The sequence below is a fragment of the Drosophila innubila genome, assembly GCF_004354385.1.
Source record: "Drosophila innubila isolate TH190305 chromosome 2R unlocalized genomic scaffold, UK_Dinn_1.0 1_C_2R, whole genome shotgun sequence".
NCBI lineage: Eukaryota > Metazoa > Arthropoda > Insecta > Diptera > Drosophilidae > Drosophila > Drosophila innubila.
In genome coordinates, this window is record NW_022995374.1 from 10,424,617 (window position 1) to 10,450,697 (window position 26,081).

Genomic DNA, 26,081 nt, shown 5'->3' on the forward strand with positions numbered 1-26,081 from the left:
TGCCGGGTGGCAGCGCTGTGCTGTGTGTGTGTTTATTAAATAGTCAACAAATGGAGTTGGACACAAGTTTACCTGGGGAGGCAGTGGCCACAGTTGGTAATAAGGATGCAAAAGTGCTGAAACCTTCGCTGAACACGGCCATCAAGTGCTTAAAATGCGAGAAAGTGTATATATTCCCCGTGGACAGGGATGATTGCCTGGCGCATTTGTATCTGGAGCATCGATTGGTCATTGCAGATGTGGATGAAATTGCGCTGCTTGAGGATTATCTACAATACTGGGAGAAGGAGTTCCAAGGTAACTGTGCTTGGTCTCATATCTAGAATGCATTTTATGATTAATTTATGTTTTGTGTAGCTCACGAATTCGAGCAATACTGTACGACAATGTTTCTGGATCAACTGCCAGACGGAACCTACGCCAAGAACGAGAAATACTATCTACTCTGTGATATATTGCCCCAGGACTTTGAGCTGCGTAAACAGCTGCAGGAGCAGCGCCTAAGTGCCGCCCTAGAACGCCATCAGTTTGAGCTGACGGATCGCAGCTTTAGCAAGGAGTGTCTCTTCTGTCGCACCACCATCAGAGGTCTACGGGCGGACTATTTGGATCATCTGTTCGACAAGCACTTCCTGCTGGTGGGCAAGCCAGAGAAGCTAGTCTATGTCGATGAGTTGCTCGATCAGTTGGAGGAGAATCTAAACAAGTTGCTGTGCCTTTACTGCGAAAAGATATTCAAGGTAGATATATTTAAAGAAAACTAAAAACTTCCTTAAATTACTAATCTTATTCAAGGATCGACCTACGCTGAAGGAGCACATGCGCAAAAAAGGTCACAAGCGCATCAATCCCAATCGTCGGGAATACGACAAGTTCTTTTTGGTCAACTACAATCGTTCCACCACCTCTCAAAGGAAGCCCCAACGACAACAACGTAAATCTGTCGCTGAGGACAATACCAGCGTGGACTTTGATAAGCATTTTGCGCGCCAAGATTCGGATGGAGAGCATGATTCCGATTGGTCCGATTGGGCTGGCGATGGGGAGTCTCATGTCATCAAGTGCCTTTACTGTGCCCAGGAGGAGGTTCAGTTTACTGCATTAAAACAGCACATGGTTGAGGCTCATCACGTGGATTTTGATGCCACAACCAGTTCATTGAATTTCTATCAGAAGATCAAGGTTGTCAACTATGTGCGTCGTCAGCTGTGCTTGTTGCGTTGCGTCTGCTGTGATCTGCAATTTAATGATTTTGAACTCCTCGCCGAGCACATGGCTCAGGAATCGCACTGCGGCATCGGTGAGCGTGCAAAGTGGGACAAACCGGAATTCTTTTTTCCATACATGGAAAACGATGGACTTCTGTGCGTTTTAGATGACAACACCGGCGACGATTTGGACGCTGATGTGGTGCGCATCATTTCTGAGGATAGCATGGCGCAGATTAACAAGGATGCGGAACGTCTGTCATTAGAAAACTTTAAATTGTGAAAATTATATAGAATAAATTAAAATATTTATATCGATTAAATCGAATAAACTTTCATATTTGTTGTCTAGTGTAATTTAAATATAATCTAAATTGGCAGCTCGTCGTCTTATCAGCTGTGAGTTCATTTAGAAAAGCGATCAGTATTTTCGTCTTTCTAGTTTCGTCTTTAGTATTCGGCAGTCGATTTATGTCAAATTTATAAGTAATATAGCTTCTGCAATGGGAACTAGTTTCGTATTATTGCTAGTTGTAGCTCTAGCTAAGGTTTCTTTGGCTTCATCCGACACTATTTTTACGGACGACAACGATCAGCCGGTTTGTAAAAGAATACGGAATTTTAATTTTGATTTTGAATAATATAGCTAAAATTTTCTATTCAGTTCTGCGAGTCATCAAAGAAAATGGAAAATCAGTGCGCTTCATATTGTTACAAGGTTGTGAAACCCCTTCTCCACATAACTGACAAGTGTCAGAGGAAGGATATTCAAATTGCAGAGCTGCAAAATCGGTTACAAGAACTACAGATAAAGATGGCAATTTTGGAGACTTCTCTGAAGGAAAAAGATAATCAATGTAAAATGAAAATAGAGCATGAGGTATTACTTATTAAAAAGAATATCAAGATACAAGAGCTCGAGACCAAAATTCAACAGAAAGATCAGAAAATACAATCCGTTGAGTCGAAAACGAAGAGTGTTGAAAGGAATTTGTTACCTTCGAGCTGTTTGAAATCCTCGGGTATTAAAATGATTAAATTGCCTGGAATTAAGCCTTTTCAAGTTAGGTGCGAGAGTGTTAATGCTTTATACGGCTGGACTTTAATACAGCGTCGATTAAATGGAAACGTGAGTTTTAATCGTACTTGGGCGGAATATCGAGAGGGTTTCGGAGATTTTAGATCAGACTATTTTATTGGTCTTCAAAAACTGTACTGGATAACATCCAATGAGCCCCATGAACTATACATATTTATGAGAGATACAGACTCTCAAGATCGTAATGCTCGCTATGACGACTTTAAGATTGGCAGTGAGCAAACAGGCTACAAATTAATCTCACTTGGCAACTTTACGGGTTATTCCAACGACGCTTTGCGAGATCAACTGAACATGAAGTTCTCAACTTTTGATAAAAATAACGACGAATGCAAGTTCGATAATTGCGCTGCTTCCCTCCAAAGTGGCTGGTGGTTTAAATGCTGTGGTGATAGGTGAGACATCCAATGAATTCTTAAAGTATTTACAACAATTTCTGATCATTTCCAATTGCAGCAATTTGAATGGAGCTTATCCACATGGTATTAACTGGTTCAAATATCGTATGACAACTGTATTTATGCTTATAAGACCAAAACATCCAAATCTCTAAAGACTTTATTAAGAATCAATAATAAAAAGCAATACTGTCCCAATATTACTCAAGACTTCAAGGTGATGATTTGGCTGCATTTTCAACTACGCATCTTTTTTGAGGATAGCATGGCGCAAAAAATTAAGAATCCGTATCGTTTATCATTAGAGAACTTTAAATTGTGGATATTGGCGCGAGTCAATACAAATATCGATTAAATTGGTAATGTATGAAAAGGTTGATATCAAAACGATATTATCGATACAGTATTTGTCAGGGCGGCAATAACTTGTTTAGTATCATCGCAAAACTGCAAGTGCAGCTCGTTTTTGTCCCAAAGTGGTATATGCTGCCAGATCGGAAAATCTTGCAGGGTGGCAGCCTTTCTAGCACTGTGTGAGAGTGAGTGAGGGAGAGAGAGAGAGTGAAATTGCACTGACATCATTCCGCTTTCTTCAAGAAAAGAAAAACAAATTAAAATGGAAGCACTAGACATACTTGAAAAAAGGATAGATGCCCTGACGCGAGTACTTGGCCCCTTGCCGGAAGCCCATGGAGAACACTCGGACGGCAGCAGCAGTTCCCAATCAGCGAATATTGTTGACTCACTCTGCTCTGCCAACGCTTTGTTGAGTGAAGCAACCACTGGACGCACACAGCTGCAGCAGTGTGTGGGACGAGCGGCCGAGCTGGAGAAGTATCTGGATCCAAACTTTTTGGAGGAACAGCAGCAGGTGCGATCCAAAGAGGTCTATCTGAATGCTGTGGCACCGGAGCTGTATGCACAGAGTGAACAATTGGAGCGAGTCAAGCAGCTGGAACCGGCACTGGGTGCTGAATACTTTCGCAGCATACCCAATGAGTGTCTGGACAAGCTTAAGCAGATCACCGAGAACAATGGCGAATATGCCCAGCAAAGCGAACTAATCGAGGAGAGCCTGATATTGGCCATGAAGCGATATGGTGAGATACAAGCGGGTCTCCTCAGCTCACTGGATACCATGAGTCAGCGCCTCGATCAGGTGGAGCAGCGCATGGAGCAAAAGAAGCGTTCCGACTTGACAAAGGATGTTCCCTTAGAGGGCTGAGAATTGCAATTGCTGAAAGTATTTACCCCTAGACATTGTTCCACTGTTCGCCTGTAAGATTTATATATTTAATACACTAGCACAATACACGAATCTATCAACTAAAACTAAACCTAAGCTAATCCTAGCTTATCTTATGCTCAAAATCGCACCTCATTGCGTTGTATGCTCTGGAATATGCTTTCGGTAAGTGGCGCATAGCTGCCATTTGGTTGTACATAAAACAATTCGTCCTCGATGGCTGCAGGATTGAATCCCTGCTGCTGTAACTCCACCTTGCGAAGTTTGAATGTGCCAGTTAGATCAATGCGTCGCAGGAAGCGCAGGAATATGGGACGAGCATAGTTGGGCAACGTTGTGGAGAGCTGAGTGCCCAATGTGTCCACGTTCACCTCACGAGTTGGATCATAGATGGCCGCCATGCCGGCACGTCCCTCCGTCTGGGGTATGCTTACGCCGTAGACAATGGTGTCTTTGTAGCCGACCAGATTGCTCAGCTGGGCCTCCACCTCGCTGGTGGACACATTCTCGCCTTTCCAGCGGAACGTGTCACCCGTCCGATCCTTGAAGTATAGGTAGCCGCGCTCATCGGCCACCAGTAAATCCCCCGATATGAATGCCATGTCACCTTTGCAGAAGACGTCGTACACAACCTTCTTGGACGAGGCCTTGGCATCCACATAGCCGAGGAACTCCCGGCATGGATTGCCCTTAACAATCTTGCCAATGAAGACGCCCGGCTCCAGAACGCCACACAACTCACAGAGACCCTTCTCATTGCGAATAGGTTCTCCCGTGTGAAGATCGGCGCGTATTACGGAAATGGGATACAGCTGCGCCAATATGCGAGAGACAAATCCAATGGCGCCCACGGTGCTATCATTGTTCATAATATTCGCATTGCCCTCCGTTGCGCCATAGAATTCACCCACCTTGGCAATCTTAAAGCGCTCCACAAACTGCGTCCAGATCTGCGGACGCAATCCATTACCAAAGACCATTCGCACCTGATGTTGTCGGTCATGTGACGTCGTCGGTGTGGCCAATATATACCTGGCCATCTCGCCAATGTACTGTGCAATCTGCGAAGAGGAGACGCATGTAGAGCAATAGTGTAAATTCCTCTCCAGGTTACATACCGTGCAGTTGAAGCGGGCACAGTCGGCAAAGTAGCCCGAGGCACTGAACTTCTTTCGTATGACCACCGTGGAGCCAAAGAGCAACGCCTGTCCCATGCTCATCACACCGCCAGCTGTGTGGTAGAGGGGCAACGGCGTGTAGAACACATCATTGTCCCGGAAACCCAATGCGTAGTGTATGCCAGCGGCAATGAAGAAGTACCTACAGGTCGAGAGAGAAAGAGAGAGGGAGTGCGGGAGATAGAGAATCGTTATTATCAAGTTTTATAGAACTTCAAGACGTTTCCAGTTCCCAGTTCCCAGTTCCATGATTCATATGAAAATAAAAGTTTACCTAGGACTTTCGTTTACATTTAAAAAATTGCATTTTTTTTAGGTCTGGTCTTTAAAACTAATAACTCTTTTTATTAATATTATATTATTATAATATACTATATTTAAAAAATATACAACTTCAAAGTTTAAAATTTAAACTTTAAATAATCTATAATTTTTCCAATTGAACTTGCTGTGGGTTTAAATGAGAATTTCATGGAATTTTATAAAACATAGTCGTAAGGTTTTCATAAATTATTGGAATATCTCTTACCGTGAATGCGTGATGACAGCTGCCTTGGGTAGTCCTGTGGTGCCCGATGTATAGATATAGACCAGTTTATCCTGATGATCGGGACGTGTAGCACCTGCAGCTACCTTATCCTTGGGTGCCGCGTCCAATAGTGCGTTCAGTTGTTGTGCCAAACCCTGAGTGAGACCATCGCTGGCTTCCGTTGAATGCGTCTCATCGTTGAACTGATAGAGACCCACATGGGCTGGCAAATCTTTGGCTATATCCATGACAGCCGTTCTATAGCTGATGCCGTAGATTAGTGCGGTGCAGTTGCCCACTTTGATGCTGTGCTGAAGTGAGGCGCCACGCAGATTCGTGTTGATGAGTGGCGTGATGACGCCGATCTTCGAGAGACCCAGCCAGGTGGCCACAAACTCGGCACGGTTCTCCAGCAGCAGACCCACCACATCACCCTTTTTATAGCCGTGGCTATGAAAAACATTCGCCACACGATTTGCATGCTCGTTCAACTGTCGGAATGTCCATTGTTGGGACTCGCTGACGATGGCCAACTTATCCGGATGCTGAGCCACATTCGCCTCGAAGATGTCACCCACGTTGAGATTCTTGCGCTCCTGTCGCTTCACAAACAACATCACACGAATGTAGGCAATCAGCGCACTGTCAGAGTTGCAAATGCTTATCAATAATTTAAATGGGAGCAAGTGAATCCACTTGTCACTTACATCGTGTCACGCGGAGTCGTGACTGCAGCTATGTAGAACCAGCGCCAGCCGGGCTTAACCAACAGCAGCAACATTAAACTGCCGTAGAGTGCAGCCAGTCCATGCCAGGCACCTTGATAGTGCCAGAGCAACCCTGTGCCCGCTCCTAGGAAAGGTATCATCAGGAGGAACAGCAGCCAGCGGCAGAAGCCGCCTTCACTTTTGGGTTTACTCGTATGTCTGACCTTCTCTATGCTGATTTCTACTTCGTTCCGTAGGTTCTTAAATTAAATTGAAATAATACAAATTGTTTAAAATTTTCCACAAAATCAAATATACTAATTCTCTGAGTCGCGTCATTTCAACTTAGTAATTGATGGCTAAAATAACCCAATTACTTTTATTAAAATATTCGATTTAATTATACTATGTATAAACAAAGTTTTTTAAAAGAGAATTTAAATATTTATTGCAATTTATTAAATAATAAAGTCATAATCAAATACACGCAATTTGCATATCCAACGTTTTTTCTTGATTATATTTTTGATGTATGGTAAGCATACTCTCGACTTGACTCGACTCTAGTGTTAAAGCTATTTAAATGTCAAGTTTACATTGACTTGACGCCGTGGCGTTAGCCATTAACTCCGGTGATCTTTAATCCTTGTCAGTTGAGATAAACAAGTTTTTATGGCCAAGTCGAGATCTGATGCGGTCACATTTCGCGCATGAAGTAAATACGATACATTTTAAAATTTTTTAAGGCAATACCTACATTTTTTATATTTGTTATTAATATACTCTTTTATATATGTTCTAAAATATTAATCATCCGACCCGTTATTAATGTGATTATTACTCTCACTTTCTCTCAATATTCAATGCAAAACTTTTTAATACAAAAAAAATTATAAATTTGTTAAAGGTACGCAAAGTTTTTTTTTTTTTTTTTTATTAGATTAATTATAATATTAATCATTCGACCCGCTGTTAATGAGTTTCTTTCTTGACTCTCCTTCTTTTGAAGTTACCTCTCTAATTTTTCTGCTAATTAAACGTTGTTTATTTTTTAGTTAGCACTTTATTCATACAAATGGTTAGAAAATAAAAACATTAGTTACAGTGGAGCATTAGTTATCGGAGTCAGGTTCAGTTATCAAATTTATGACCTATGCGGTTCGATATCTCCTTGAAATGCATCATTGCCTTGCGCTCGGCATCGGCTGCCAGTTTATTGGACAATCGGATGAGGACACAGATGGTCAAGGCAGATGTCAGACCCAGCATATAGAACAGTATCTGGATATTGGATATCAGATTGTAGAACTCGATTTGTGAACAGCCTATTAGTTTACCTTGTGCCAAATGCTTAGGTGAATATGATTAGGGGGCTGTCCTCCCTCCTCGACTAATGGCACATTGTCGGTGCTTCTCATCATGTTTTCAAATATTTGCCCGACTCTTTGACTATTCGATTAACAATAATCTGGGCAAGAATTTTTATATATTTGACACTTAAGCCGTAGCTATTAAGAATGCTTGTTGCAGGAAGTAAACATATAATCCAGTTATGTTAACATTAAAATTAACATTACTTAAAGCCCGGTAAAGTCAAGTATATTTGCTATTTATTCTATCATCTCTTTTAAGCTTCCGCATAGCTCATTTAAAAATAGGCACATCCAAAAGTCTTAACTACTTTAACCATCAGTAATTATCTATAAAAAGAATGTAATTGTTTATTTAGCACACTTAATGCAAATGGACACTTTAAGGTATTTAAATAGTTGCCTCAAGACAGTTCCTCAAAACTGTATAGCACTCAAAAACTTACAACCAGACAAAAAGCCATAAAAATACACCGATTCTGTCAACAAGATTAGTGTTGACCTATGCCATGGACTTGACTTTCAAACCCAGTCAACCATTAAATATACGACATCAATTTTAAGATGCGTCGGAATCGTCGGACAAACAACATGAAACGTGTTTTTTTTAATTGATTGCATTTAAAACGTTCGAGTGCGACTTTGTTAATAATACTGTATCTAAAAAAATGTCAGCATGAAAGCAAATTAGACTATTCGACTAGCAGATATTCTGTATTTAAAACAAAAATGAAATTAGTAAGGATATAAAATTGTATACCATAGACATAGATATTAAGTAAATAAATTAATAGGAAGATAAATATAATGTGGTCCCCTTAAAGAATAGATAAATGGGTTTAATAATATCAACTCTATTTTCATTTTATCTTTGTCAAAACTCCCTATAACAAATTCAAGTAAGTTCAGGGTATTCTACGCATTGAAAAGAAAACTGGTTTCGCAGATATGGTTATTTCTTTCTGTAGCACAAAGTCAGATTGTCGTTTTGTTGCTTTGTCAGCTTGTTGGTTTCAGATCGAGCACAAAAGCCGAAAAAATGTTAATAATATAGTAAGTATAGTTTACCTGTGTGGAGTTCAAGGCTGTTGGACTGTGGCCAGGGGCAACAGCATCATTCATTTTGCGATTCCGATGTGATCCACACAACAAGAGTCAGTTAACAGACAGTTAACAGTGGCATTAACAGCGTTGATTAACAGCAACTGACACTCTAGCTAATTAAGCAGTCAGTTTGCACTTTTTTCGCTTTTTTTTGTTTTGTTACTTTCAAAATGAAATTGCGGGTAATTAGACTTGGGTGAGATGTGAATTCCAATTGCAGCAAAACTGACACAAAGAAAAATAGACTTTAGATATTTTTAGGTTTTGAGTTATGACTTGAACTGAAACTGAAATTGAGGCTGCGACTGGAGGTCTTTTGTTTGGTCCAAGGTGATTTTTTGAAATTTATTATTATATCTATTTTTTGGGCTTGTCAGTTGCGGTTGACGTTGAGGTTTATGCGTGATTGTTTTTTGTTTTCGGAAAGTTTTGCTAAAAACTTAAACATATGCAATTTTAGTGCATCATTAAACAGTTTATGCGGTGCAACGAGTTTACGACCTTTTTGGCATCGTAACTCATGTAATTTTAAGCGAATCAAAGCTATTAATTATTTCATTCATGGGGGATTCTTAGACTAAATTTAAACTTTAACAGCACATTGTGATATTTTAGTACACGTACTAGTTATAGCATTAAAACCACGCTAGTGCCGAAAGTGCAATAAATTTGAAAACGTCTATAAATCATTTAAACTGTCACACATAAACATGCATGTAATATATCAGGAAAGTGCGACGCATAAACGTTGAGTGCATTTGTGGCAGGCCGCATTCTGTTGAGTTGCAACATGCAATCACCTTCAACTATTGCTTCCTTGTTGCAAGTGCACTTCATCATAATTATGAGGGCCAAGTCTGAGTCGTTAGCAACGGCCTCATCAGTCACAGCAACAATGTTAATGATCTTGATAATGTTGATGATGGGGCATCTTCACTTTCACTGAGGTTTTCTTTTGTTTCACTCTTTTTTTTTTGCACTTGCGGCATTAGCTGACAATGGAACCTCACAATTGGCCAACTTAAAGAAGTCTTAGCTGATCTTAAATCAAGTGGAAAGTTGTAGCTTTGTTTTATATTTTCTTGTATTTGTTACACGCACTTAGAACCTTAGAATGCACACACAATTTCCGCTATATTCGACTCAGTTTAAAGCTGCATCTTTCAGATACGGATAACTGCTTCTCGGATGCGTCTTTAAGCCAACAGCTCAGCTCGTCAACTGCGCCCAAAACCCGCTGCGAGAGACGAAGCCAAAGCTTGCGGCTTACGGTTGCTGCTGGCGTCGACTTCGACGTCAGCGTCGGCAACAGGTTGATACGAAGTTAACTCGGCCACACCGAGCTACACCTGTATCTGTATCTGTGTGTGTGTGTGTCTCTGTGTGTGTGTGTATGGATTTACATTGTTATTACTAAAGTATCTCAGATACGTTTGATTGCTGATTTTGATTGAAGTTTGCAGTTTTCTTGTATTGTTGCACGCACGTGGAAATTGTCGACAACAAATATATACCCTGTAAACAATGGGTATATCAGACTTATAGGACATTATGTAACATAATTCAGTTTTTTACTTTTAGTTCTATACCAAAGAATTGTTGATTAAGGAGCATTAGTTCTTCCCAGATTTTAAAAGTATCTCATAGTTGTTCATTTCAATCTTTGGCATATTTTCTCATGTTTTTTTTATGTGTCTTTCGCTGCGCTATTACCGTTAATATATCAGCAATGGGCATAAAACGCACATCGACAATGTCGCCATTCAGACAAAAAAAAAGAACGGGAGAAATGTATATTAGAAATTTGGTGAGGGGGCAACGAGGAGTGCGGGGGTGTGGCAGTGGCAAAGGGGAATGCATTTAATTCGAAACACGTGTTTTACTCTGCACTCTTTGGCATTTTGTTGCTGTCTCTCGATTCTCTCTTTCGCTCTCCTATACCAAACAATTCATGCGTTACGTTGTCGCTGCACTTGCAACAAGAAGGGGGTCGAGTTGCCGCTCTCTTGCCACTCTTTGCAGACAAGTGCAACAGCGTGCAGCAAAGCTTGGCATTTACACACACACAACATACAACATACAACACAAAGACTTTAATATTTATGTATTTACACTTACATATGCATGATTATATTGCATGTATAACTTGAAACTGGCATGACTTTGCTAAATAGTCATGTGAACAGGGCTTAAACTGAACGAAAGCACTTATGTATATTTCGGAACGGGGTTAATTGCAATTACGAAACACTTTGGAAGCTTTGGGTGAGCGATATGTAACAACATTTGAAAACTTTTTTTATGACAGTACGAAGTTTTTGAAAAGTAATAAAATAAAGGAACAGAGATGGAGATTAAAATTTCCAATTTTGACACAGAATCAAATTAGAGATCAAATAATGAGATTTGAGATTTGCCAAAGTTATGATAATTATTATTATCAAACATAAGTAATAAGTGAAGAGTGAAGGAAGAAAAATTTAATTTTTAAATATCGATGCAGAATGAAAATAGAGGCGAAATAATGACAAAATTGATATTCCGGAAAGAAATCGGTTAAGATTTGAAAAAGTTATGACAGTGTGAAGTTTGTGAAAAAGTGTCAAGGGAAGAAACCAGACCGTGGTGGAAAAAATGTACAGTGATGAAAGAAAAATTGAGTTTTCCAATTTTGATGCAGAATGAAAATAGAGGCGAAATAATGGAAAAATTGATATTCCGGAAAAAAATCGGTTAAGATTTGAAAAAGTTATGACAGTGTGAAGTTTGTGAAAAAGGGTCAAGGGAAGAAACCAGACCGTGATCGAAAGTATGGAAAAAATGGACAGTGATGGAAGAAAAATTGAGTTTTCCAATTTTGATGCAGAATGAAAATAGAGGCGAAATAATGAAAAAATTGATATTCCGGAAAGAAATCGGTTAAGATTTGAGAAAGTTATGACAGTGTGAAGTTTGCGAAAAAGTGTCTAAGGAAGAAAGCGGACCGTGATCGAAAGTATGGGAAAAATGGACAGTGATGAAAGAAAAATTGAGTTTTCCAATTTTGATGCAGAATGAAAATAGAGGCCAAATAATGAAAAAATAGATATTCCGGAAAGAAATCGGTTAAGATTTGAAAAAGTTATGACAGTGTGAAGTTTGTGAAAAAGTGTCAAGGGAAGAAACCGGACCGTGATCGAAAGTATGGAAAAAATGGTCAGTGATGGAAAAAAAATTGAGTTTTCCAATTTTGATGCAGAATGAAAATAGAGGCGAAAAAATGAATAAATTGATATTCCGGAAAGAAATCGGTTAAGATTTGAGAAAGTTATGACAGTGTGAAGTTTGTGAAAAAGTGTCAAGGCAAGAAACCAGACCGTGATCGAAAGTATGGAAAAAATGGACAATGATGGAAGAAAAATTGAGTTTTCCAATTTTGATGCAGAATGAAAATAGTGGCGAAATAATGATAAAATTGATATTTCGGAAGGAAATCGGTTAAGTTTTGAAAAAATTACGACAGTTTGAAGTTTGTGAAAACGTGTCAAAGGAAGAAACCGGACCGTGATCGAATGTATGGGAAAAATGGACAGTGATGGAAGAAAAATTGAGTTTTCCAATTTTGATGCAGAATGAAAATAGAGGCCAAATAATGAAAAAATTGATATTCCGGAAAGAAATCGGTTAAGATTTGAAAAAGGTATGACAGTGTGAAGTTTGTGAAAAAGTGTCAAGGGAAGAAACCAGACCGTGATCGAAAGTATGGAAAAAATGGACAGTGATGGAAGAAAAATTGAGTTTTCCAATTTCGATGCAGAATGAAAATAGAGGCGAAATAATGAAAAAATTGATGTTCCGGAAGGAAATCGGTTGAGATTTGACAAAGTTATGACAATTTGAAGTTATCTAAATAGGGTCAAGGGAAAAAAATTCACAGTGAAGAAAAAAAATTAAATTTTTTAAATTGTTGCATTTTTGTATCACTAATCTATACCCATAGCTTATAGCCGGATAACAGATTCGCAAATTATAATCCTTTTTAACTGCTGAGTAATATAATTTTATATTTTTTTTTTGTAAACTATACAAAAGTTATTAAGCAGCCTCAATCACTTCATTTTAATCGCTTTGATATAGACAGCTCAAATAATAGTTCATAATTTGTTAGTAAGTACATAATTATATTTCTAAACGTTGATAAAGTAAGCAAATTACTTTATTATTTATTACCAAGTATTCTGGGATTATCTACAAAGCCCTATCAAGGGAGGTTAAAGCACGAGTAGTAATTACCTGAAACTAATTGCGATATGAGTCAATTAAACAAGTAAAGTAAACAATTTAAAATACAGGTTTATATATAGAACATTCTGCCAATTCTAATGTTCATACGGAATAAATTAATATTGAATAATATTTAAAACCGCTTTGGGGAAATTTTCGTACCTGCTTAGCATTGGCAACGTCTTTCAACAACAACTTTCAATGGCATCTCATGCATGGGCTCTATGAATTTTTATGGCAATAGCCATCAACAGTACCCCGACCATTTATAAGTAATATTCCTATATACAACTCATAACAAGGCACCAAGAGAAATGCTCGACATTCAACGGACTTTTTCACACATTGCTCCGAGGCATAAAAGTGTCCGTCCGTCCTTCTGTTCTTCTGTCTTTGCAAAAAATAAAAAAAATATGTGCTATAAATGCAGTGACATGTTAGTATATATGTAAGTAGTGTATTTTATATATTTATTTCTGCATATAAGTATTTATATAGGGCTCTACCCTTCAGAGACTGCGTCTTCCCCTCAGTCGGTTCTCTCTTTGTGTGAAACACTTGAGAATTGTTGTTGTTTCTGCTGCTGCATTTTGTCAAGTGGATTCTTTGGGCTGAGATCATTAAAATAACATCGTTAGTGCGCTTATAATGAAGTACTAAACGGCAAATCCCAAAAACTGAATATCTGTCAAGTGGCTGCGACATTGCGACTGAAGTCAAATGATTAGTCTTAGAGACCCATTGACGCCGACTGAGGATTGGACGTACTTTGTGGAACGGTTCCACGCCAGCGCCAAAATGTAATTCGAAATACATTTCTATAGATTCCTTGAGATGCGACTCGTCTTATATTACGTTGGATCGGCCCAACAATTGATGGATGCGACCGTGAAAAGCGTGGCGTGGAAAACGAGCATCAGCGTCCATCATCAGCTCATGTATAACTATAACTGTATGAGTGTGTGTGTGTATCTGAGTGTGCGTGTGCGTGTGTGTGTGTGTATCTTTTGGGGACGCTCCCGCGCTGTCAGAAATTAATCTTTTTGGCTCCGCGTCAGATGCCAGATGTTGCCTGCTTGCGGTTTGCCTTGCTGCAAAGTGTCAAGCGTTTACATCAAATGATGCAGCGGACAGTGTTCACTGTATTTCCCAGAAGTTCGCCCTACTGGGCTACCAATAAAAAAAATTTAACAACAACAACAAAATAACAGGCAACCATTTTGCCAACACAAGACAGTTCTGTAAACGGTTTCCTTTCCATTATTTCCATTCTGTTTTTTTTTTTTTTTTTGGTTTTTGGGGGAGTTCAAACAGGCATTTTACTTAGTTACTTCCTGGCTGCCTTCCCGAGTCACTAAAATCATTTTGTGTAAATAAACAAAAAGTACGTCGATTTGGTGTTGTTGCTCTGCTTTTCTTTCTTATTGTTGTTGTTGTTATTCCATTGGCGACCGCCAACGCTGCTAGCCCTCTCTATCCCTCTCTTTGTTTCTGTCCTCGTCTCCATCTTTTTGCTGTGCTTTTTTATGGACGCTTTTTTGTTTATAGACAACAACTACATAGGGGTTTATGTGCTGCGCATCTTCGGCTGAAAAAATATAAAAGGAAAATATTTATGCGACCGATGCGAGACCCGCGTACCAAACGGGACAGGCAAATCGACGGACGGACAGACGGACGGACAGAGAGACAGACTGAGAGACAGGCAGATGGGCGAGCGGAGTAGTTTTCAGTTTCCCCTTTCGCGCCTCTGTGTGATTACTCGATTTTTATACAGTAGTCAGACATGCTCATTATATGGTCGAATACCAAGGGGTATATTTATTTAAACGTTGAATTTACAACGGAAAACAGCACAGAAATTTAATTAATAATAATGGTATAAATTTAAAAAGATTAAAATAGAAAAAAGTTATAAAACAGAAAGCAAAATATAAAATATAATATATAAATATAAAATAAAATTTAATACAATTTGTAAATATTTAGGTCTGTAATAATTTTATGCATTATTTTAATTATTGCTGTTTTTAAATCTGTGTTAACTACTTAAGATGTCAAATTTTTGTAACATACTTTTAGGAGTTAACCAAACTGTTTAATGCGAATTTTTGTGAGTTTTTAAACTTAAAGAAAAAAACAAACTAAAATGTTTTAACTGTTCAATAATAATAAATATAGATGAAACTAATTTATAGATATATTTTTGCAATTCTTTTGTTTTCAACAAATTATATAATATATACAATTTCTTCGATTATCTTTTACTTTGTTAACTTGGAAATATATAAATGAAAAATATATAAATGTACAGGGTAAACTGATAGTCGATCAATGAAGTTAGCTAGCAACAATATTTTTACGTCTCTTTTTTATGTGTTTTTACGTACATTTGAATGTACAAGTAAATGTATGTATACACATTAGATCGTCTAGTACATTAGCTGCTGATGTTGTTGTTGCTGCTGTTGCTGTTGTTGTTGCTGCTGCTGTTGTTGTTGCTGCTGCTGTTGACGGGGCGCTGCCAACTCTGGCGGTTGCCATTAGTCAGCTGGGTCAACTTATGAACTTTGATCGTTGATTGATCGGCAAATGCACTCGAAATGCTGCCAATAGCAACAACAACAACAACAACAACAACAGCAACAAAAATATTGAGAAGTCAAACTACATTTGTTGTTGTTAATTATTGCTGCTGTTGTTGTGGTTGTTGGTCCAGTTCGACAAATGTCTGAACACCTCGAAACGAGAATATTGATTTTAATTACTCAAACTCAGTGCATATTTTGTTGCTAGCACTGTTGCATGAAGCAGATGTTTTACCAAGTGAGGGTTACTAAGGGGGAGCCTAACTGGAGGGGGGATGGGAAGAAACTGGCAGCTTCCCACTAAAAATCAATCAACAGTCCACAAATGAGACCGGTTGCCTTCTGGGTCACAATACGAGTACAGACGATCCTCCGTTTCGGGCTTCCGTTCTCGTACTTTGAAATCTGAAACGCCTCGTATATTTTTTGGACACACCGTGTTGCAAGTTACAACATGGGGGTATGTACATATACGCTACGCAAAGGGGCTGCAAATGTGTTCGATTTTGTTTAAATGTTTATGCCAATAATTAAAAACGTTCACAGAAATCATAAATAATAGACATTAATAATTTACATGAAGCGATTTCGCTTTAGATATTTATATTGTATATGTATAAATATCTTTTCAGTATGTTCAATGCTATATGAATGAAAATATTATATTTTTTATTGATCTATTTGTATAAAAGATTTTCAAATAAGTGTTTTAGTTTTTGTAAAACACTCTTGAAATTGAATAACTTTATAAAGTTATATTTTCTAAAAATCTTCTACAATATTTATCATAATTTGATATCATTATTAAAAAAGGTTTCCGGAAATTTTCAATCCAATCCAATTTTGTAAAATACTCTTGCAATTTAAAACCTATATAGAATTATAAGTTCTACAGTTCTTCTACAATATTTAACATTATTTGACATCATTGTTAAAAAGGTTTCCGGAAATTTCCAATCCTCTCTCTATAATTAAAAGAAGTATGTGAAAATCTTCACAAAATTTCTCGCTTCCAGTGAAAACTGCAACTAATTAAATGTAGAAGCTGACAGAATACAAAAAAGCAACATGATTTATAAGCCCATTGCCCAGATCCTGAATGAACCGAAGAGATCCCAACGCATGTTTAGTTGGATCGCATTCCTGCCGATGTTGTTGCTGATCCAGAGTCAGAGTCAGAGTCAAGGAACAGCGAACAGGGAACAGGGAACCATTAAGCGGTGTCGAGCGGCGCCTACTTCAAGTCAGAGGAAGATGAAAGGAAAACACATCCTTTGCATACTCCCACACGCATTGTTTTCATTTCATTTATGAGTCGAGCTGCTGTCACATATGTTGGGAAAACTCTTGTTGGTAAATCGGCATGCGGTCCGAGTCCTTGTTGCCGTTCAGGTCCTTGCTGTGATTCGCAGTGCCGGCGCATAGCACATGCCATTGATTACCATGTGTGCACATCTAATAACAATCCTCCCTTAACGGCCATGTGAATTTGCCAAGCAAAAAAACAATAGAATTAAAATCATAGGAAATTAGAAAATGGCTTGTCCTTGCTGTGTGTAAATTCAATATGTGCGTGTCAATCTGTGTGTGTGTGTGTGTGTGTGTGAGTGAGTCCATTTCTAAAATTAGTTACACAATTTATGCGCTTGGGTTATTTGAGATGATCTTCAATTGGTTTTTAGGAGCCCAAAAAGGAAAACATCGTCATACATCAGCTATGGGGGCGTTGACAGTTCGGAGTTGGGGTAGTCCCAACCTAGCATTAAGGTGGTTTCATAGTTCTTAAAATGGAAGAGCTGAACCCAAATGGAAACTCTAGCTCTCTCTTACTTTGAGTGGAACTAAAAATGGTTGATCGCGGTAGAAAAGGGTTTTTTCATGTGTATCCAATAACAACAAGTATTAAATAATATATTAGAAAATGAAACTTCACGTTAAAAACGTAAATTTTTTGATTGCGGTGACTGTACAATTGAAAAGCACTCTTGATAAATCTAAAATAATATCATTTAAAATTAAATAAGAGTACGTTTTCAATTTTTATCAATTACATTTATTATACAAATAATATAATGATAGTTGGAACTTTATTAGTTATCAATATCAAACTTAATTTCTATCAATATTATAATTAGAATATACATATTTTTTTATTGATATTTTATCATATAAATAATGGGTTCACTTTATCACTCAATTAAAATTTTTTGTGAATGCTTTCAGCCAATATATTAAAATTTAAAATATACACTGAAATTTTGTATAAAATTTTCTGAAAGTAAAATTTTTTTTTTTTTATTTAAGGTGTTTATATATGAATGTTAAATAGCATAAGCAATTTTATTTGATTTTGAAAATAACCTTTGGAATTTTGTGTATCATTTAGGTCTATTTACATGTCTATAAACTCTACAAATATCTTTATCTATACACATACTCCTCTATCCATATGTTTATCCGAGTTTCTGTGCGTCTTTCATCTGCTGTGATCTAGCCCACTTACGAGTGTGTGAGTTTCTGCAACAACCTGTCAACAGGCTGGCAATATATCTATATATATATATATACATATATATATATATATATACATGTGTATAAGCAAATGTCTAAGCATATATGGCAAAGGAATCGTACTTTGTATGCAACTCAAAATGCTCATGCCAGCTGTCATTTAAAAAGCAATTAAGTCAAGCAACTAAAAATGATATTTGTTGCGCCTTTGAAGCGCTTCAGAGACTAAATCAACTGACTGAGCTAATTATGAGCATTTTAAATACGCATTTTTGGGCGACATAAATACTTTTTGTGAATACATTGTAAACAGTTTTTATGTGGCAAACTCCAAACAGCAAACAGAGAGAGAGAGAGAGAGAAAAAAACAAGAAAAATATATAGAAAGAGAATTGAACAAATGCACATAAATCACCGGATGTGGATGTGAGTTCCCATCTCTGTACACTCCCCAGTTCTCTTCTTTTTATCTTCGACTCGGGTTGCCATTTTTCAGTTGTTGCGCTTCCCATGAACAAACGAGAGCGCAACAGATACATTTGTGTATCTTTGAGATACATACTGTCTGTCTGTCTGTCTGTCTGTCTATCCGTCTGCAGCATGACGTTACGCTCTAAGTATGTCGCCTTCTTTGTCGATCCCATATATGTATATATGTGAATTTATCTACTTATATATGGCATATAAAGTTGGACCCCACCGAACGAAGACAACGACAACATTTTCGCGCCTAATTTAATGGGGGAATGGGAACAAAAACGACAACAGCAACAACACCACCACAGCAACAACGACAACCGCAACGAAGCAAACAAAATGGCGAAAGTTTTTTTTTTCTTCTTCTTTTCGTTTAATTTATACAATTTAATTTAGTTAGCGCTAGACATAAAATTAAATCTAAAAATAATTGATATTTGTTTTCGGTTTTCTGTTCATTTTTTTTTTTAAATCTTTGTTTAAATAATAGTTTTAACTTAATCATCTATAAGATATGGAAAGATCTGCAAGTGCTGCTTTGGCACTTGCATTGGAATTATTCACGCTGTGTGTATTATTTGTTCAGTAACTGGAAGCCCCAATGGCAATCGATACTTCTACTTCTACTTCAACTCGACTCCGACCTCAACACGATTTCCAACTGTCGTCCTATGCCTTCTGATGTTGGGCATCTCCTTCCATGCGCCAGACACCAAATAAATAGCTGAGCTTCTCGGGCGGTATGATCGGTGCTCCATTTGCCTTGCGCAGACACTTGAGATCAGCATCGGCTCCATTGGCGGCACTAAGCAAAGTGCTGGCATTGCCATAGCCCGGCGATACTGGCGAGGATTGTGCCTCCAGTGCTTTCAGCAGCGATATGTCGCTGGAGCTTAGCATACGGCAGAGAAAGTCAATGTATCTGCAAAAAGAAAGAGCAAGGAGTGAGTAAAGGAAGATAAATCACTGTAAGGAATCAGGGACAATAAATAATAGTTTATTTTTTTTTTTAAAGAGCGTGAAATAAACCAATTTTTTTTTTTAAAGTGTAATCTACGCAATTTCAACATAGTCATTATTTTTGAGCAAAAAAAAAAAATAAATATCATAGAATATTGAGTATTTCTTGAGATTTATATCTTTGATCAAATTAATTTATTGCTCAAAAAAAATGATTATTTCTAAGTTTTTTTTTGTTGCTCAAAAGTAATCATAAGTAAAATAAAATAAATAAAACAAAAATGATTAATTCTTGAGTTTTATATTGAAAACTCACCTTGTGGCCAGCTTGAGGGTTTGAATTTTGCTCAGCTTATCACTTGGCAGTGTGGGAATAATCTGTTGCAGCGACTTGAACGCATCGTTGAGGCTTTGGGTGCGCTGTCTCTCTCGCACATTGGCCATGACGCGCTGATTGCTGAACTCATCCGTTTCCTCAGTTTTGCTCGGCTTCCGTTTCAGTCGACGTCGCGGCTTGCGAAAAGCTTTGCCCGCTGCATCGACAGCGTCCAGCAAGCTGCCATCATCGCCCAAACAGGCTGGTGACATGCCCTCCAGTTCGTCCTCCTTCGCATAGCCAGCCATTGAGCTGAGTGCTGTTTGCCGGGCATATTCCATGTCATCCCGATCGGAACTCGAGTAGGCACTGCCATTCAGACTATTCGCTGGCTCATAGGAATCATAGCTTTGACTGGAAACGAAGAGAGAAAAATATATATACACTTATTATTAATGTTCTATGTTTTAAGTTTATATATATGTTGCAAAATTTCATTAAAAATTCTCTTTTTCTAGAGTTTTTGAAACCGAATCAGTTTTAATCTTATTTATAATATATTTCGATTTTATTATGTACGCAAAATCAAATATAATTTGTCTTGGCATTAAAAAGACTTTTCCCAACAATTTGAAAAATGATTCAGTTTAAAATCGTATCTATTATATGTTTTAAATTTCTTTTTAAATATCTTTTTTTTAAACAGAATTCAGATTTTTATTATTGTTTAGCTTGTGCGGATCAAAACCGTTTTTTTTTTTTATATGCAAATCAAAACAATTTTTTATTTGTTTTTATACGATCTAGCTTCTTAATTTATGGCCACTGATGATATAACATATATGTTGCTTTTGATAACGCAGCTTTATAAGTTTGGTCAATCAAAATAAATGCAAATTTATTGTCTAAATTTTTTAGATTAATTTCAATAAAATATCTCAATCTTTTAGATTTGCTGATGCTTAAACTTCAAACTATTAACATATTATTCTAAAGTCCGATGCACGTTTTTTATATTGAAATATATTTTAATCTTAATAATCGAGCATTGAGCTTTTCTGATGCTACTAATGACAATTTTGTCTTTAAGATTAGAACAGATTTGCAGATTTTCAGATTATCGTTTTACATTCTTCAAAGTAGACTCTTTGTGGCAGAAAGTTAAAGATTATAAGGACTTATAGCAAAGTTACTATGCAGTAATAATGCAGCTATTTATTCTGTATGTCTTCAAAATATGATTGGATCTAATTTTAATTGAAATTTAATACTTTAATATTATCTATAAAATTGAGTTGATTTCAAATGAATACCAAAAGTTATCTTATGATTAGAGTTTAGTAACTCTGTCTATTTAAAGTTGACTTTTAGTACTGAATAATTTTGAGATTTTACAAGTCTACGTTAATAAGGATTATAAATATTATATTGATTAACTTACCCTGGTCTGTAACTGCTCTGAAAGTGTAACTGTTGCTGCTGATGCTGTTGTTGTTGTTGTTGCTGCTGCTGTTGCTGTTGTTGAATGATTGTTTGAGGATAGACGCCGTATTTGAAAATATGCGGCTTGTGATCCTGCATATCATCGTCGTGGGCAAAGTCAAAATGCGAGTGGGAGTGAGAATGTGGAGAGATGCAGGAGCTCTGAGTTGTCGTCTGTGTCTGGGATTGCGACTGTGTTTGGGCAGCGGCAACCTCATCCACAGTGGTGGGCAAATAGTCCACATACAGCTGTTGTTGTTGTTGTTGCTGCTGCTGCTGCTGCTGTTGCAGCAACTTCTTGTGTTCTGGTTGCATGGACAATGCATCCGTTTGACAATCATAGTCGCTGCTGCTGCGCGCCCGCTTGCCATGCTCATTGAGCATATAACCATGTGGAGTTTGTGCAGCAGCTGCAACTGCAACTGCAACAACTCCTGTGGCAGCCGTCGTCTGTTGTTGCTGCTGTTGCTGCTGCTGTTGCTCAAAGTTATTCTGATTGTTGTTCAGCTCCAGGCTGCTTTGAGCGCTGTGATTGCTGCTGGTGCTGAGCACCTCGTTGCTGGGTATATTGTAATCCGTATCCTCCAGCTCAGTAATGCCATAGGCCGCATAATCAGCGGCATTTGGCGCCAATGAGGGCAATGGTGCAACAACATATTGCTGTTGCTGTTGCTGCTGCTGCTGTTGTTGCTGCTGCTGTTGTTGGTGCTGGTGTTGCTGATGCGTTTGCTGCAGGCCTGTGTAGTAGGCCTGCTGCTCCACCTGTATGAGCTTGATGACATTGTGCTGCAGCTCCATAATGTTTGGCAACGTCGGCTTATAGCTTATGTCCAGCAGCACCTTTGGCGACACGGAGCGCGCGCTCATCGTTTGATAGGCAATTTTGACGGGATTTCGTTGCTTTGGGTTGCACACTTGCATATAATTATACTTATAGTTATGTTTTCTATATATATCGTATATAGCTGACTGACTCACGGCCCGCGATCTTTTCAAACGTACTTCGATTGCCGTGTGTGTTTTTGTGATGTGCTCGCAGCGGCAATGACGAAACGCAACTGACGCACGATCCTGCCGGCCATTGCTTCAGATCGATGTTTTGCACAGTGTGCTCTGTGCTCGTTCCCCATTCGCTGCTCGCTCTTCGCTGCTGCGCTCACTAGTTGTCTCGCTCTGGCGCACGCAACTGTCGCTTGTGTTCGTTTTGCCGCTTCGGGCCTATGGCGAACTCAGCGCAGGTATGACGTCAGGCATCAATTCGCTTTCGCCTGCAATTCGCTCTTGGATTTTTCACTGTGTGGCGGCTGCAAAATTTGTTCGCTCTGGGTTTTGTCACAGTGTAAGAGGAAGAGCGACTTGCCCGCTGGATTTTCAGCACTTGGGTTATTTTTTTTTATATTTATATTCGCCAGTTCTACGTAGAATTAGAGACAACTGAAAAACAAATTATCAGAAATGATAGCAAATCACATAAAGATAATATCTGATTTTCTATTTTAGTTTATATTTATTAACGTCAACTAAAATCAGTCGACAAAAAGATAAATTATGCCTAAAATAAAACAAAATTTAATTAAAAATCAATAAATAATCAATTTAATTATAAAATTTAAAAACGATTATACAATATGACTGAAAATATATTTTAAGTTTTATTTCCAAACATTTATTAAAAGCTTTAAATAAAGAAAGTTTTCATTTAAAATATAGAATTTTATTTATATTTATATTTCAAACTAATATGTATATTAGTTTGTAATTGCAAGATTTAATTTAATCTTTATTAAAATTTTCACATTAAAATTTTAGATCGTAGATCTGAAATCCTCGGTCCTATATTAAATATCCAAATAAGGAAACTCCACAAAAAGGTTTCATTATGCGTAATTGGTAAATTCCCACACACACACAGGCACACAAGAATGTATATAGGCATTCAATCCCATAAACCTCATCTAGAAAAACACAAAAATCCAAAAATACGAGCGAAAAGTCAAATTTCCGGATATAATTATCCGCCTGCCTGCCAGCAAAAATACCCGATTAATGCGGCGCGCGAACTTCCGCTGGAAAACACAGCGTTAAGGACGCCGAATTACCATTTTCAGGCTTACCTAACCCGAACCTGGAGGGCGCAGTAGAAAACCCACAACTAGGGTTTTTTTTTGGGTTTGCCTTCTTTACCTGCACGCTGGTAACTCCAAGCAAATAACTTTAATTAAAACAGTTAAATTAAAAAAGTTAATAATATATTAAAGTTTAAATTGTTATTATTATTTTATAATTGTTTTAAGTTTAACATTTTCTATAATAGCGGTTTTAGCTGTAAACCTGTAAAAATATGCAATGCTTTTCCGATCTGGTTTGATTTTTTGTACTTAAAAAAATAAGTACATTTCTGAAAATGGGTATTCTTAATTTTTGAACCCATTTTCGGATTTTTAAATTTTTTTTGCCAGAATTTTTTAAATTGTTGCATAATTTATTTCAAAGTTACATTTTGAAATTTGGTTTTTAATTATTTTAAGTTTCAAATGATTTGTTGCCTACTTTTAAGCTGTGAAAATCAAAAGGTAACAGACAACCAAAAGGTTGTTGTCTTTGCTAAGCTATGTTCTATGAATATACATTATTATGGCAAAACAATGAAATATTTTGCTTAAGAGTATGCTGCATTTTATTTAAATTGATTTATAGTACGTCATTCGCTACCATTGATTTTTTTTTGCTGTTGTATTGTTTTTTGCATTGTCTGATTTGTTGAAAATACGCATTGGCTACGCTTAAGTCACGTAGTATATTGATTTCAATTGCGTTTATGTTGATTTGTATTCGGACAACAACAAAAATAACGTAACGCCAAAGACAATACGCGAGTGTATGTATAAGAAATGGGATCTCTTAGTGATAGTATAATTTTTTTGCGTGCAACAGCTTTCCATTTTGACAATTCCAATCCTAATCCTGTCATCTAAGAGCAACAGCTTTTGTGTGAGCGTGTGTGTGTGTGTGTGTGTGCAAGAGCGTGAGAAGAAACTTTTGGTGCACGTAAATCTCGCTCGACAATCAATTAAAATTAAAATATTTTTTTGTGTCTCGCAATGCGGCATGTCAACAAAAGCAAAAACAAATACAAAAAAAAAACGAATCAAAAACAAAACAAAACGTAAACAAAAACAGCGTTGTCTACATATTTGAATTGACTTTTGATGATGTATCACGATTTATTGTTACCAAAAATGGTTGTCAAAGCGCGTGGAAAAGTGGATCAGCGACGTCTAACGGTACGGTGCAAGCAAAGGAATAAGCGAGCGAGAGAGAGACAGCGAGAGTGGGAGCATAAAAAACTCCCACAGCTGCCGGTCGAAAAGCCTTTTTGTCTCAGGTTTTGCTCATGTGCTTTTGCCTATACGTCTGTCTGTCTGTCTGTCACTTTTGCGTGGCAATGCAGATGCAGTTAGAGATTAAGCTCAACACATAACAAGTCTGATGATGGACGTGTAACCATCTGAAGAAATACAAAAATAAAAAGCTGTCACACACACACACACACTAACACATACAAAAAGCTTCATATTTATATGCTGTTATATTAATTGCCTTTGGGCGAGAGCCGTCAGCCAATGAGAAACGCTGGCGCCAACACCTACGCCAAACTTGTCACGCGTCTGTGTGTGGCGAATGCATGTTAATTAACAGCACACACACACACACAAGCACAAATACACTCGCACACAAACGAACAGCGCCGTTTGTATGCATGTATGTGTGAGACAATGTAAACAGTTGGCTACCCAATAATATGCGCGCCAACTTGTCATTTAGCCTAGCTCCACCTTAACAAAACAAACAAACTGGCGCACACAAACACACACAAACACACATTAACACTTGCACACAAACACACACAGTCAAAGCTACAGTTAAAGCTAAAGCTGCTCCAACAGCGCGCAACATGTTTGCACACAGTTTAGTTTCATTCCAGCAGCGAACGTGGCGCTTGTCGGTCGTGTGTCGCGCTTCGTTTTGTCGTTCGTTCGTTTGTTTTGCCGTTCGTTCTTTCGCTCTTTCGTTTTGTCTTCGATTCGATTCCTTTGCGTTGCTTTGAATGCAAGTTTGTTTGCTATGCGACCGATATAAACGTAAGCTTGCGTTGCCTGTGTTTCAGTTTCATTCGTTCCGTTGCGCGTGTTTCGTGTGCCGCATTTCGTATTTCGTATCTCGCCAGTCTGTTTACGTTTTGCAGCCGGCATTAGTTTGTTGTTGCTTTCGTTGGTTGCGTTTTGCGCGTGCGTGCGTGCGTGTGTTTGATTTAAATGGCGTTTTAAGTGAAATTAAAATGACGGATGTGCTGTAATTTGCACATATGTACAAACATACATACAAACAGTCGAGTGTCAATAAATTGAAACACGCGGCAGCCCGTGGGGCGTAACATGTGCCTAGCCTTTTTGATTACAACTACAACCGAGCGTGATTACAACGCCCCAGCAGCAAATAACAACAGCAATAACAACAGCAATAACAGCAGCAGTAACAACAGCGACAGCAATACACAGCAGCAACAGTTGTTGATCGAATTAAGTGTGCATCGTCGTGTGTGTGTGTATATTTATATGTGTGCGTGTGTGTGCGTTGATTGCTG

General features: G+C 37.9%; 5 protein-coding genes across 8 annotated transcripts; 2 read left to right on the forward strand and 3 right to left on the reverse strand.

Annotated features, from left to right (window-relative positions):
* Window positions 1–23: 23 nt before the first annotated feature.
* Window positions 24–2,905, forward strand: LOC117785264 (zinc finger protein 277). Its single transcript, XM_034623193.1, has 5 exons — window positions 24–297; window positions 358–740; window positions 796–1,807; window positions 1,873–2,702; window positions 2,764–2,905. The coding sequence occupies exons 1-3, from the start codon at window positions 51–53 to the stop codon at window positions 1,489–1,491; spliced, it is 1,326 nt and encodes a 441-aa protein (XP_034479084.1). The 5' UTR covers window positions 24–50; the 3' UTR covers window positions 1,492–1,807; window positions 1,873–2,702; window positions 2,764–2,905.
* A 292-nt stretch (window positions 2,906–3,197) lies between these two features.
* On the forward strand, window positions 3,198–4,038 carry LOC117783585. The gene has a single exon (XM_034621037.1). It carries the CDS (start codon window positions 3,322–3,324, stop codon window positions 3,928–3,930), a length of 609 nt encoding a protein of 202 aa, XP_034476928.1. The 5' UTR covers window positions 3,198–3,321; the 3' UTR covers window positions 3,931–4,038.
* On the reverse strand, window positions 3,980–10,062 carry LOC117783583 (long-chain fatty acid transport protein 4). 4 transcript variants are annotated; one of them, XM_034621035.1, is made up of 6 exons: window positions 9,941–10,062; window positions 8,804–9,064; window positions 6,366–6,625; window positions 5,659–6,300; window positions 5,070–5,271; window positions 3,980–5,012 (listed from the first exon to the last, which is right to left on the reverse strand). In XM_034621035.1, the coding sequence occupies exons 2-6, from the start codon at window positions 8,855–8,857 to the stop codon at window positions 4,071–4,073; spliced, it is 2,100 nt and encodes a 699-aa protein (XP_034476926.1). In that variant the 5' UTR covers window positions 8,858–9,064; window positions 9,941–10,062; the 3' UTR covers window positions 3,980–4,070. The 4 variants fall into 4 exon arrangements, with proteins under 4 accessions (XP_034476926.1, XP_034476925.1, XP_034476927.1 ...); XM_034621034.1 differs by having other exon boundaries at window positions 4,071–5,012; window positions 8,804–9,001; XM_034621036.1 differs by having other exon boundaries at window positions 4,071–5,012; window positions 6,366–6,606.
* On the reverse strand, window positions 7,414–7,835 carry LOC117783586. The gene is made up of 2 exons (XM_034621039.1): window positions 7,703–7,835; window positions 7,414–7,646 (listed from the first exon to the last, which is right to left on the reverse strand). Exons 1-2 carry the CDS (start codon window positions 7,784–7,786, stop codon window positions 7,497–7,499), a joined length of 234 nt encoding a protein of 77 aa, XP_034476930.1. The 5' UTR covers window positions 7,787–7,835; the 3' UTR covers window positions 7,414–7,496.
* Window positions 10,063–19,085: 9,023 nt separating the features above from the next.
* LOC117784095 (protein twist) lies at window positions 19,086–22,409 on the reverse strand. Its single transcript, XM_034621709.1, has 3 exons — window positions 21,396–22,409; window positions 19,955–20,368; window positions 19,086–19,600 (listed from the first exon to the last, which is right to left on the reverse strand). The coding sequence occupies exons 1-3, from the start codon at window positions 22,355–22,357 to the stop codon at window positions 19,348–19,350; spliced, it is 1,629 nt and encodes a 542-aa protein (XP_034477600.1). The 5' UTR covers window positions 22,358–22,409; the 3' UTR covers window positions 19,086–19,347.
* Between the last annotated feature and the right edge of the window lie 3,672 nt (window positions 22,410–26,081).